At 30.2% G+C, this 14,174-nt stretch overlaps 2 protein-coding genes across 2 annotated transcripts in view; both read right to left on the bottom strand.

Moving 5' to 3' along the window:
• The window catches only part of LOC130894451 (uncharacterized), a 692,198-nt gene that overhangs the window by 104,905 nt on the left and 573,119 nt on the right, over positions 1-14,174 (bottom strand). The window lies entirely within an intron of this gene.
• Positions 378-6,860, bottom strand: LOC130894442 (uncharacterized). The gene is made up of 2 exons (XM_057801293.1): positions 6,397-6,860; positions 378-1,267 (listed from the first exon to the last, which is right to left on the bottom strand). The coding sequence occupies exons 1-2, from the start codon at positions 6,809-6,811 to the stop codon at positions 453-455; spliced, it is 1,230 nt and encodes a 409-aa protein (XP_057657276.1). The 5' UTR covers positions 6,812-6,860; the 3' UTR covers positions 378-452.

A 14,174-nucleotide genomic window follows, 5' to 3' on the forward strand; every position in this document is an offset into this window, starting at 1 on the left:
GTTTTCTTCATATTATATGCCAAGTCCAGTTGAGTCTTTGTCGTATACGTGATTACTTATTAGGGATTGTGTACGTTTTTGTTTTGTTTGGTTTTGTTTTTGTTTTTTAATAGATGTTGCATCCAGGTTGACCATTTTCTTATCTACAGGCTAAAGTTAAATTAAATCGTAAAATAAAAGAGAGGGAATATTATGATTAATAAGTTGGTTATTACTTAAGCTCTAGGTGAGGAAACGGTTAACCAGACTTCTTGGAAGGTCTTCGATTTTCAATTCATATAACTTACAGTATAGTTTCTGTTCCTTAGAAAAATGATTTCATAGAAAGCGATAGAAAGTTCCAAATTATAATAAATCTTTAGTATAAATCACAGAAGTGAATAAAAATGATATTTTTTATTTTAATCTTTAAGCAGATCGATACAGTTTTGGTTTTCACAAGTTTGTATCAATTAAGATAACCAACCCCTTTTAACTGCTTCCAAAAATAGAAATCCAACCTTTTCTTTTGCGATTAGGGGCACATTTTCAAATCTAACAGGAGATTTGATATCTGATTTTATTCCCTTTTCTTGAAAAATCACCGAAACCATCATAAACGTGCATTGGAGGATTCCCTTTTGACATTCTTTAGGTAGAGCTTCCATGAATTTCTCGTAGGTATATTCTGAAGTGAAGCAACCGAATCGCTTCAAAGTTTCGCTGAAATTTTCGTAATAAAACTGAATGAGGTCGTCGAAATTTTCTTGTAAATATTTGAGTTGTACGCTGGAAACAATGAAGAAAATCAGATCGTTGAAGAGGGTATTACTTCTGACCATTTGGAAATCGATGAACATATTGTGGATTAACTTTCCATTTCGACGTATCTGCATCGTATTATTCGACCACATATCTTCGTGCGTCATTGTTTCGAACTGCGTATCCGGTTTATAAGTAAAAAATTTCCGGGTGTTGTTTTCGATTTGGTTTCTTAGATTTTTGAAAAAATTCGTAACTATTGGAATTATAGGAGTGTATTTTTCGTCGCTTTTGAATAATTGTAACAGGAATGTTAAAATATCTATTCGATTTTCGTCTGGTTTTTCATCTTTTTTTGGAAACTCAGGTATAAATCCGTGGCAGTTACTTAATATTTCAGATTTGTATGTTTCCGGTTCCAATAGTCTCATAGCTAAAGGTACCGCGTGGAAAATTGCCAAATCTTTCAATATTAATTTCGCTTCTTGTAAATCGAAACCAATATGACGATCGATGTTTTCATATCCTGAAAAAGTAAAAGAAAATATTGAATATTATACAAAAACACAAACTAGTAATCATGACTTCTTTCATCGATGTTTAGTTCGGAAGAACGGATCAACAACAACAATCGTAAGCAAGAGCCCATGAAAATTTATTTGGTTCTGATAGTAAGAAAACAAAATGTTTACATGACTTTTCCTTTCAAAATTATAGGATGCTCGACGACTGTTACTTGAAAAAAAATTTTTCATACTCATTATAACGCGTCGAAGCTTGGCGTTGCCGAGCTGGCCGCCATTTCGTCCGTAACGCTTATTCAGACGTGAAAATTGATTATTGATAAAGATCCATACTCGTATTTAATAAAAAGTTGCAAATAGAAACAGAAAAAATACCAAAAAAATGAAGAAAAAAACTTTGTTTAAAGCGTCTCTAGGAAAACTTGCAAGAACTTGTTTGTTTCTTCACCAATATTAATACGAATGTCAAAGAGAAAGCTCCATCCTCGTATTGAATAAAAAGTTGCAAATAGAAACAGAAAAAATACCAAAAAAATGGAGAAAAAAACTTTGTTTAAAGCGTCTCAAAGGAAAACTTGCAAGAACTTGTTTGTTTCTTCACCAATATTAATACGAATGTCAAAGAGAAAGATCCATCCTCATATTTAATAAAAAGTTGCAAATAAAAACAGAAAAAATACCAAAAAAAATGAAGAAAAAACTTTGTTTAAAGCGTCTCAAAGGAAAACTTGCAAGAACTTGTTTGTTTCTTCACCAATATTAATACGAATGTCAAAGAGAAAGATCCATTCTCATATTTAATAAAAAGTTGCAGATAAAAACAGAAAAAATACCAAAAAAATTAAGAAAAAATCTTTGTTTAAAGCGTCTCAAAGGAAAACTTGCAAGAACTTGTTTGTTTCTTCACCAATATTAATACGAATGTCAAAGAGAAAGCTCCATCCTCATATTTAATAAAAAGTTGCAAATAGAAACAGAAAAAGTATCAAAAAAATGAAAAAAAACTTTGTTTAAAGCGTCTCAAAGGAAAACTTGCAAGAACTTGTTTGTTTCTTCACCAATATTAATACGAATGTCAAAGAGAAAGATCCATCCTCATATTTAATAAAAAGTTGCAAATAAAAACAGAAAAAATACCAAAAAAAATGAAGAAAAAACTTTGTTTAAAGCGTCTCAAGGAAAACTTGCAAGAACTTGTTTGTTTCTTCACCAATATTAATACGAATGTCAAAGAGAAAGCTCCATACTCGTATTTAATAAAAAGTTGCAAATAAAAACAGAAAAAATACCAAAAAAAATGAAGAAAAAACTTTGTTTAAAGCGTCTCAAAGGAAAACTTGCGAGAACTTGTTTGTTTCTTCACCAATATTAATACGAATGTCAAAGAGAAAGATCCGTTCTCATATTTAATAAAAAGTTGCAGATAAAAACAGAAAAAATACCAAAAAAATTAAGAAAAAATCTTTGTTTAAAGCGTCTCGAAGGAAAACTTGCACGAACTTGTTTGTTTCTTCACCAATATTAATACGAATGTCAAAGAGAAAGCTCCATCCTCGTATTGAATAAAAAGTTGCAAATAGAAACAGAAAAAATACCAAAAAAATGGAGAAAAAAACTTTGTTTAAAGCGTCTCTAGGAAAACTTGCACGAACTTGTTTGTTTCTTCACCAATATTAATACGAATGTCAAAGAGAAAGATCCATCCTCATATTTAATAAAAAGTTGCAAATAAAAACAGAAAAAATACCAAAAAAAATGAAGAAAAAACTTTGTTTAAAGCGTCTCAAAGGAAAACTTGCAAGAACTTGTTTGTTTCTTCACCAATATTAATACGAATGTCAAAGAGAAAGATCCATTCTTATATTTAATAAAAAGTTGCAGATAAAAACAGAAAAAATACCAAAAAAATTAAGAAAAAATCTTTGTTTAAAGCGTCTCGAAGGAAAACTTGCACGAACTTGTTTGTTTCTTCACCAATATTAATACGAATGTCAAAGAGAAAGATCCATCCTCATATTTAATAGAAAGTTGCAAATAGAAACAGAAAAAATACCAAAAAAATGAAGAAAAAAACTTTGTTTAAAGCGTCTCTAGGAAAACTTGCAAGAACTTGTTTGTTTCTTCACCAATATTAATACGAATGTCAAAGAGAAAGCTCCATCCTCGTATTTAATAAAAAGTTGCAAATAGGAACAGGAAAAATACCAAAAAAATGGAGAAAAAAACTTTGTTTAAAGCGTCTCTAGGAAAACTTGCACGAACTTGTTTGTTTCTTCACCAATATTAATACGAATGTCAAAGAGAAAGCTCCATCCTCGTATTGAATAAAAAGTTGCAAATAGAAACAGAAAAAATACCAAAAAAATGGAGAAAAAAACTTTGTTTAAAGCGTCTCTAGGAAAACTTGCACGAACTTGTTTGTTTCTTCACCAATATTAATACGAATGTCAAAGAGAAAGCTCCATCCTCGTATTGAATAAAAAGTTGCAAATAGAAACAGAAAAAATATCAAAAAAATGGAGAAAAAAACTTTGTTTAAAGCGTCTCTAGGAAAACTTGCACGAACTTGTTTGTTTCTTCACCAATATTAATACGAATGTCAAAGAGAAAGATCCATCCTCATATTTAATAAAAAGTTGCAAATAAAAACAGAAAAAATACCAAAAAAAAATGAAGAAAAAACTTTGTTTAAAGCGTCTCAAAGGAAAACTTGCGAGAACTTGTTTGTTTCTTCACCAATATTAATACGAATGTCAAAGAGAAAGATCCATTCTCATATTTAATAAAAAGTTGCAGATAAAAACAGAAAAAATACCAAAAAAATTAAGAAAAAATCTTTGTTTAAAGCGTCTCGAAGGAAAACTTGCACGAACTTGTTTGTTTCTTCACCAATATTAATACGAATGTCAAAGAGAAAGCTCCATCCTCGTATTGAATAAAAAGTTGCAAATAGAAACAGAAAAAATACCAAAAAAATGGAGAAAAAAACTTTGTTTAAAGCGTCTCTAGGAAAACTTGCACGAACTTGTTTGTTTCTTCACCAATATTAATACGAATGTCAAAGAGAAAGCTCCATCCTCGTATTAAATAAAAAGTTGCAAATAGAAACAGAAAAAATACCAAAAAAATGGAGAAAAAAACTTTGTTTAAAGCGTCTCTAGGAAAACTTGCACGAACTTGTTTGTTTCTTCACCAATATTAATACGAATGTCAAAGAGAAAGATCCATCCTCATATTTAATAAAAAGTTGCAAATAAAAACAGAAAAAATACCAAAAAAAATGAAGAAAAAACTTTGTTTAAAGCGTCTCAAAGGAAAACTTGCGAGAACTTGTTTGTTTCTTCACCAATATTAATACGAATGTCAAAGAGAAAGATCCGTTCTCATATTTAATAAAAAGTTGCAGATAAAAACAGAAAAAATACCAAAAAAATTAAGAAAAAATCTTTGTTTAAAGCGTCTCGAAGGAAAACTTGCACGAACTTGTTTGTTTCTTCACCAATATTAATACGAATGTCAAAGAGAAAGCTCCATCCTCGTATTGAATAAAAAGTTGCAAATAGAAACAGAAAAAATACCAAAAAAATGGAGAAAAAAACTTTGTTTAAAGCGTCTCTAGGAAAACTTGCACGAACTTGTTTGTTTCTTCACCAATATTAATACGAATGTCAAAGAGAAAGATCCATCCTCATATTTAATAAAAAGTTGCAAATAAAAACAGAAAAAATACCAAAAAAAATGAAGAAAAAACTTTGTTTAAAGCGTCTCAAAGGAAAACTTGCAAGAACTTGTTTGTTTCTTCACCAATATTAATACGAATGTCAAAGAGAAAGATCCATTCTTATATTTAATAAAAAGTTGCAGATAAAAACAGAAAAAATACCAAAAAAATTAAGAAAAAATCTTTGTTTAAAGCGTCTCGAAGGAAAACTTGCACGAACTTGTTTGTTTCTTCACCAATATTAATACGAATGTCAAAGAGAAAGATCCATCCTCATATTTAATAAAAAGTTGCAAATAAAAACAGAAAAAATACCAAAAAAAATGAAGAAAAAACTTTGTTTAAAGCGTCTCAAAGGAAAACTTGCAAGAACTTGTTTGTTTCTTCACCAATATTAATACGAATGTCAAAGAGAAAGCTCCATCCTCGTATTTAATAAAAAGTTGCAAATAGAAACAGGAAAAATACCAAAAAAATGGAGAAAAAAACTTTGTTTAAAGCGTCTCTAGGAAAACTTGCACGAACTTGTTTGTTTCTTCACCAATATTAATACGAATGTCAAAGAGAAAGATCCATCCTCATATTTAATAAAAAGTTGCAAATAAAAACAGAAAAAATACCAAAAAAAATGAAGAAAAAACTTTGTTTAAAGCGTCTCAAAGGAAAACTTGCACGAACTTGTTTGTTTCTTCACCAATATTAATACGAATGTCAAAGAGAAAGATCCATTCTCGTATTTGATAAAAAGTTGCAAATAGAAACAGAAAAAATACCAAAAAAATTAAGAAAAAACTTTGTTTAAAGCGTCTCTAGGAAAACTTGCAAGAACTTGTTTGTTTCTTCACCAATATTGGTACGAATGTCAAAGAGAAAGATCCATCCTCGTATTTATTAAAAAGTTGCAAATAGAAACAGAAAAAATACCAAAAAAATGAAGAAAAAAACTTTGTTTAAAGCGTCTCTAGGAAAACTTGCACGAACTTGTTTGTTTCTTCACCAATATTAATACGAATGTCAAAGAGAAAGCTCCATCCTCATATTTAATAAAAAGTTGCAAATAAAGACAGAAAAAATACCAAAAAAAATGAAGAAAAAACTTTGTTTAAAGAGTCTCAAGGAAAACTTGTAAGAACTTGTTTGCTTCTTCATCAATACAAATACAAATGTCAATGATAAATCCTTGTATTTAATAGATTATTACAAATAGATAGTCGGTTACATGGTGGTTTCGTTTAAAATCATCAGGTTAATAATTAAGTCATTTTTTTTTCTTCTGCTTCTCATCTGCAACATTCCAACTGTCAGTTCAGTTTCACCTAACGTGGTCGAAGCTTGTATTTCGAAGTATTCACTCTGAATGTGATTTCGAATGATCTCATTACATTTTTAGTATTGAATTGAAAAACTTACCTTTTTCTGATAAATCCTCCAAAACTATTACAGCATCTTTATCCGGGACATCACCACCATTTAAATTGATCCTACCTGCAACGTATTCGGGGAAAAACCTTGGAAATTTAACGCCGTATCTTTCCTGAAAACTTTCTAAAGCCGGTACGATTTTTTCGTAAAATAAAATTTCGTTTTTAGTTAAATTTGCTGTCGGTCCTGTGAAATCATTCGTAACAACTAATTTAGCTACAAGATGGACTTCTTCGATGACATCATCATCATTATTATTCTTCAATTTGAGATTAATTTTGAAAATATCGCTCATATAATTTTCCCCCGGTGTTGTCAATTTAGTCACTTTTGTATGGATGATATTTCTATTACAGCCTACGAAATCTTTTAAGAGTTCGTGGAAATTCACAATAAAATCCATTGTTTAAAGCAAGCGTATTCTACTGTAGAAAGTCACATAGAAAATGTTTAATATTTTAACAATATATCTATGAAAACAAATAAAAACTGTTTATTTAGTTCATTGGATGAATAAGAAAGATAAGATACGTTTTATAATTATTTGATATAAATATTAACGTAAAATTATTATATATTAAATAATATATTTTAAAATGAAGTAAAAAGTGTTGTTGAATTCTTTTTTTTATTTGTGAACGAGTGAATCACGAAACGCAACTGTCCAACTTTGAGAAAAATATTTTGAATACTGGGCCGACTCAAACTTTTCCCTATTTAAGAGCTTAAGAACAATTATCTTTAGAGAAAATAGTTTTTTCTCAAGGAACCCTTAATATTCGTTATCAATCTAAATTTCTTCTTCATCTATGCTACATTCTGATGGAACCTTAGGTGAAAGTCAATGAATTCGAATCAAGAGACATCAACCATGATCTTATAAATCAAGATTTTGTCAGACCAAATGATAAAGTTCGTGACTACAACTTTGAATGTAGACCAAATCAATTCCAACACAATGTATTAGCGTTCTTCACTTATAATTATGAGGCTTCATCTTCACATTTAAATATTTGTTGAATCTACCTAAATCAACCCCAAAAATACGTTTTTCATCTATATTAATATCATTTTTCATTTATTCAACATTTTAATGAAACTTTGGGTGCAAGTCAAGTGAATCGGTATTAAGAGACATGGTTTAGTCTGCTGACTTATCAACCATGATCTTATAAATCAAGATTTTGTCAGACCAAATGATAAAGTTCGTGACTACAGCTTTGAATGTAGACCAAATCAATTCCAACACAATGTATTAGCGTTCTTCACTTATAATTATGAGATGCTTCATCTTCACATTTAAATATTTGTTGAATCTACCTAAATCAACCCCCAAAAATACGTTTTTCATCTATATTAATATCATTTTTCATTTATTCAACATTTTAATGAAACTTTGGGTGCAAGTCAAGTGAATCGGTATTAAGAGACATGGTTTAGTCTGCTGACTTATCAACCATGATCTTATAAATCAAGATTTTGTCAGACCAAATGATAAAGTTCGTGACTACAGCTTTGAATGTAGACCAAATCAATTCCAACACAATGTATTAGCGTTCTTCACTTATAATTATGAGATGCTTCATCTTCACATTTAAATATTTGTTGAATCTACCTAAATCAACCCCCAAAAATACGTTTTTCATCTATATTAATATCATTTTTCATTTATTCAACATTTTAATGAAACTTTGGGTGCAAGTCAAGTGAATCGGTATTAAGAGACATGGTTTAGTCTGCTGACTTATCAACCATGATCTTATAAATCAAGATTTTGTCAGACCAAATGATAAAGTTCGTGACTACAGCTTTGAATGTAGACCAAATCAATTCCAACACAATGTATTAGCGTTCTTCACTTATAATTATGAGATGCTTCATCTTCACATTTAAATATTTGTTGAATCTACCTAAATCAACCCCCAAAAATACGTTTTTCATCTATATTAATATCATTTTTCATTTATTCAACATTTTAATGAAACTTTGGGTGCAAGTCAAGTGAATCGGTATTAAGAGACATGGTTTAGTCTGCTTACTTATCAACCATGATCTTATAAATCAAGATTTTGTCAGACCAAATGATAAAGTTCGTGACTACAGCTTTGAATGTAGACCAAATCAATTCCAACACAATGTATTAGCGTTCTTCACTTATAATTATGAGATGCTTCATCTTCACATTTAAATATTTGTTGAATCTACCTAAATCAACCCCCAAAAATACGTTTTTCATCTATATTAATATCATTTTTCATTTATTCAACATTTTAATGAAACTTTGGGTGCAAGTCAAGTGAATCGGTATTAAGAGACATGGTTTAGTCTGCTGACTTATCAACCATGATCTTATAAATCAAGATTTTGTCAGACCAAATGATAAAGTTCGTGACTACAACTTTGAATGTAGACCAAATCAATTCCAACACAATGTATTAGCGTTCTTCACTTATAATTATGAGATGCTTCATCTTCACATTTAAATATTTGTTGAATCTACCTAAATCAACCCCCAAAAATACGTTTTTCATCTATATTAATATCATTTTTCATTTATTCAACATTTTAATGAAACTTTGGGTGCAAGTCAAGTGAATCGGTATTAAGAGACATGGTTTAGTCTGCTGACTTATCAACCATGATCTTACAAATCAAGATTTTGCCAGACCAAATGATAAAGTTCGTGACTACAACTTTGAATGTAGACCAAATCAATTCCAACATAATGTATTAGCGTTCTTCACTTATAATTATGAGATGCTTCATCTTCACTTTAATATTTTTGCTGAATCAACCTGAATCAACCCTCAAAAATACGTTTTTCATCTATATTAATATCATTTTTTCATTTATTCAACATTTTAACGAAACTTTGGGTGCAAGTCAAGTGAATCGGTATTAAGAGACATGGTTTAGTCTGCTGACTTATCAACCATGATCTTATAAATCAAGATTTTGTCAGACCAAATGATAAAGTTCGTGACTACAGCTTTGAATGTAGACCAAATCAATTCCAACACAATGTATTAGCGTTCTTCACTTATAATTATGAGATGCTTCATCTTCACATTTAAATATTTGTTGAATCTACCTAAATCAACCCCCAAAAATACGTTTTTCATCTATATTAATATCATTTTTCATTTATTCAACATTTTAATGAAACTTTGGGTGCAAGTCAAGTGAATCGGTATTAAGAGACATGGTTTAGTCTGCTGACTTATCAACCATGATCTTATAAATCAAGATTTTGTCAGACCAAATGATAAAGTTCGTGACTACAGCTTTGAATGTAGACCAAATCAATTCCAACACAATGTATTAGCGTTCTTCACTTATAATTATGAGATGCTTCATCTTCACATTTAAATATTTGTTGAATCTACCTAAATCAACCCCCAAAAATACGTTTTTCATCTATATTAATATCATTTTTCATTTATTCAACATTTTAATGAAACTTTGGGTGCAAGTCAAGTGAATCGGTATTAAGAGACATGGTTTAGTCTGCTGAATTATCAACCATGATCTTATAAATCTAGATTTTGTCAGACCAAATGATAAAGTTCGTGACTACAACTTTGAATGTAGACCAAATCAATTCCAACACAATGTATTAGCGTTCTTCACTTATAATTATGAGATGCTTCATCTTCACATTTAAATATTTGTTGAATCTACCTAAATCAACCCCCAAAAATACGTTTTTCATCTATATTAATATCATTTTTCATTTATTCAACATTTTAATGAAACTTTGGGTGCAAGTCAAGTGAATCGGTATTAAGAGACATGGTTTAGTCTACTGACTTATCAACCATGATCTTATAAATCAAGATTTTGTCAGACCAAATGATAAAGTTCGTGACTACAACTTTGAATGTAGACCAAATCAATTCCAACACAATGTATTAGCGTTCTTCACTTATAATTATGAGATGCTTCATCTTCACATTAATATTTTTGCTGAATCAACCTGAATCAACCCCCAAAAATACGTTTTTCATCTATATTAATATCATTTTTCATTTATTCAACATTTTAATGAAACTTTGGGTGCAAGTCAAGTGAATCGGTATTAAGAGACATGGTTTAGTCTGCTGACTTATCAACCATGATCTTATAAATCAAGATTTTGTCAGACCAAATGATAAAGTTCGTGACTACAGCTTTGAATGTAGACCAAATCAATTCCAACACAATGTATTAGCGTTCTTCACTTATAATTATGAGATGCTTCATCTTCACATTTAAATATTTGTTGAATCTACCTAAATCAACCCCCAAAAATACGTTTTTCATCTATATTAATATCATTTTTTATTTATTCAACATTTTAATGAAACTTTGGGTGCAAGTCAAGTGAATCGGTATTAAGAGACATGGTTTAGTCTGCTGACTTATCAACCATGATCTTATAAATCAAGATTTTGTCAGACCAAATGATAAAGTTCGTGACTACAACTTTGAATGTAGACCAAATCAATTCCAACACAATGTATTAGCGTTCTTCACTTATAATTATGAGATGCTTCATCTTCACATTTAAATATTTGTTGAATCTACCTAAATCAACCCCCAAAAATACGTTTTTCATCTATATTAATATCATTTTTCATTTATTCAACATTTTAATGAAACTTTGGGTGCAAGTCAAGTGAATCGGTATTAAGAGACATGGTTTAGTCTACTGACTTATCAACCATGATCTTATAAATCAAGATTTTGTCAGACCAAATGATAAAGTTCGTGACTACAACTTTGAATGTAGACCAAATCAATTCCAACACAATGTATTAGCGTTCTTCACTTATAATTATGAGATGCTTCATCTTCACATTAATATTTTTGCTGAATCAACCTGAATCAACCCCCAAAAATACGTTTTTCATCTATATTAATATCATTTTTTCATTTATTCAACATTTTAACGAAACTTTGGGTGCAAGTCAAGTGAATCGGTATTAAGAGACATGGTTTAGTCTGCTGACTTATCAACCATGATCTTATAAATCAAGATTTTGCCAGACCAAATGATAAAGTTCGTGACTACAACTTTGAATGTAGACCAAATCAATTCCAACATAATGTATTAGCGTTCTTCACTTATAATTATGAGATGCTTCATCTTCACTTTAATATTTTTGCTGAATCAACCTGAATCAACCCTCAAAAATACGTTTTTCATCTATATTAATATCATTTTTTCATTTATTCAACATTTTAACGAAACTTTGGGTGCAAGTCAAGTGAATCGGTATTAAGAGACATGGTTTAGTCTGCTGACTTATCAACCATGATCTTATAAATCAAGATTTTGTCAGACCAAATGATAAAGTTCGTGACTACAACTTTGAATGTAGACCAAATCAATTCCAACACAATGTATTAGCGTTCTTCACTTATAATTATGAGATGCTTCATCTTCACATTTAAATATTTGTTGAATCTACCTAAATCAACCCCCAAAAATACGTTTTTCATCTATATTAATATCATTTTTCATTTATTCAACATTTTAATGAAACTTTGGGTGCAAGTCAAGTGAATCGGTATTAAGAGACATGGTTTAGTCTACTGACTTATCAACCATGATCTTATAAATCAAGATTTTGTCAGACCAAATGATAAAGTTCGTGACTACAACTTTGAATGTAGACCAAATCAATTCCAACACAATGTATTAGCGTTCTTCACTTATAATTATGAGATGCTTCATCTTCACATTTAAATATTTGTTGAATCTACCTAAATCAACCCCCAAAAATACGTTTTTCATCTATATTAATATCATTTTTTCATTTATTCAACATTTTAACGAAACTTTGGGTGCAAGTCAAGTGAATCGGTATTAAGAGACATGGTTTAGTCTGCTGACTTATCAACCATGATCTTATAAATCAAGATTTTGCCAGACCAAATGATAAAGTTCGTGACTACAACTTTGAATGTAGACCAAATCAATTCCAACATAATGTATTAGCGTTCTTCACTTATAATTATGAGATGCTTCATCTTCACTTTAATATTTTTGCTGAATCAACCTGAATCAACCCTCAAAAATACGTTTTTCATCTATATTAATATCATTTTTTCATTTATTCAACATTTTAACGAAACTTTGGGTGCAAGTCAAGTGAATCGGTATTAAGAGACATGGTTTAGTCTGCTGACTTATCAACCATGATCTTATAAATCAAGATTTTGCCAGACCAAATGATAAAGTTCGTGACTACAACTTTGAATGTAGACCAAATCAATTCCAACACAATGTATTAGCGTTCTTCACTTATAATTATGAGATGCTTCATCTTCACTTTAATATTTTTGCTGAATCAACCTGAATCAACCCTCAAAAATACGTTTTTCATCTATATTAATATCATTTTTTCATTTATTCAACATTTTAACGAAACTTTGGGTGCAAGTCAAGTGAATCGGTATTAAGAGACATGGTTTAGTCTGCTGACTTATCAACCATGATCTTATAAATCAAGATTTTGTCAGACCAAATGATAAAGTTCGTGACTACAACTTTGAATGTAGACCAAATCAATTCCAACACAATGTATTAGCGTTCTTCACTTATAATTATGAGATGCTTCATCTTCACAATTAAATATTTGTTGAATCTACCTAAATCAACCCCCTAAAATACGTTTTTCATCTATATTAATATCATTTTTCATTTATTCAACATTTTAACGAAACTTTGGGTGCAAGTCAAGTGAATCGGTATTAAGAGACATGGTTTAGTCTGCTGACTTATCAACCATGATCTTATAAATCAAGATTTGGTCAGATCAAATGACAAAGTTTCAAAATGCAGACCAAGTCAATTTCAGTATGAAATTATCGTTCAAAAAGAAAAGACAAATGAATTCTCCGAGTCCTTAAGGGTTAACACGTTCAATCAATTGTAGTTATCGAACGTGAAGATAATTTTGCCGACAAACCGCTTCGTTTGTTTGAAATCAACGAACCGCGTACCTACCTCCCAAGGAATATATATATTCCCGAAGCACATGGTGCTAACAACCGTATAAAATAAATTCACACATACCAAATGACATATTTATGTTGGTCTCTTTGAGACTAAAAAACTTGCTAAGTACAAATAATTTATTTCAACATTATTTTTATTTTATGCGGACCACACGCGCATATTATGTGCAGACAAGCATACTGCATAATATATTTCGAAATTTCTACGGTCTATCGATGTGTGAAAACGACGAAATTCAGATTTTTTCGACACCACGTTTCTGTTTCGTGATTATTGCGTTTATATATTCAAATCTTTTGATTTTATCAAACAAATTATTCTTTTTAAAAAGTTCTGAATAGTCTAAAGCTTGATTTATATTAATCAATTACTTCAGAGCTTTTATTAACTTATTATACTTAGGGGGTGGTTCAATTTTTGAATAAACGCGCGAAAATTCGTGTCGTAGAAGTTGCTGGTCTATTTCGAAGCGTAGAACAGCCAGGACCACGTACAAATCAAAACGACGCCTTATTCCAAACCGTAGTGACCAAATCGGGTTGAGAATCACTGAAACACCCACCTTATAGTTCCGATTTGTCACCACGCGACTATTATTTATTTAGTACATTGAAAGAGGTATTTGGAAAGAAGATAAATACTAAGAGCGAAGAGATAATAGTAACCAAAATAATGGAGAAGAAACTTCAACAGAAAAGTAAATAAACACAATTATGAATGACCTGGAGGATGATAGAACTACTGAAGGAAATGGAATGTC

The sequence above is a fragment of the Diorhabda carinulata genome, chromosome 5 (assembly GCF_026250575.1).
Source record: "Diorhabda carinulata isolate Delta chromosome 5, icDioCari1.1, whole genome shotgun sequence".
Classification (NCBI taxonomy): Eukaryota; Metazoa; Arthropoda; class Insecta; order Coleoptera; family Chrysomelidae; genus Diorhabda; species Diorhabda carinulata.

Bases quoted from the DNA above. Each gene is read 5' to 3' on its own strand.
- LOC130894442 (XM_057801293.1), bottom strand. From the start codon at position 6,811: ATGGATTTTATTGTGAATTTCCACGAACTCTTAAAAGATTTCGTAGGC. The intron at 1,268-6,396 runs GTAAGTTTTTCA...TTACTTTTTCAG, and splicing joins GGAGGATTTATCAGAAAAAG to GATATGAAAACATCGATCGT.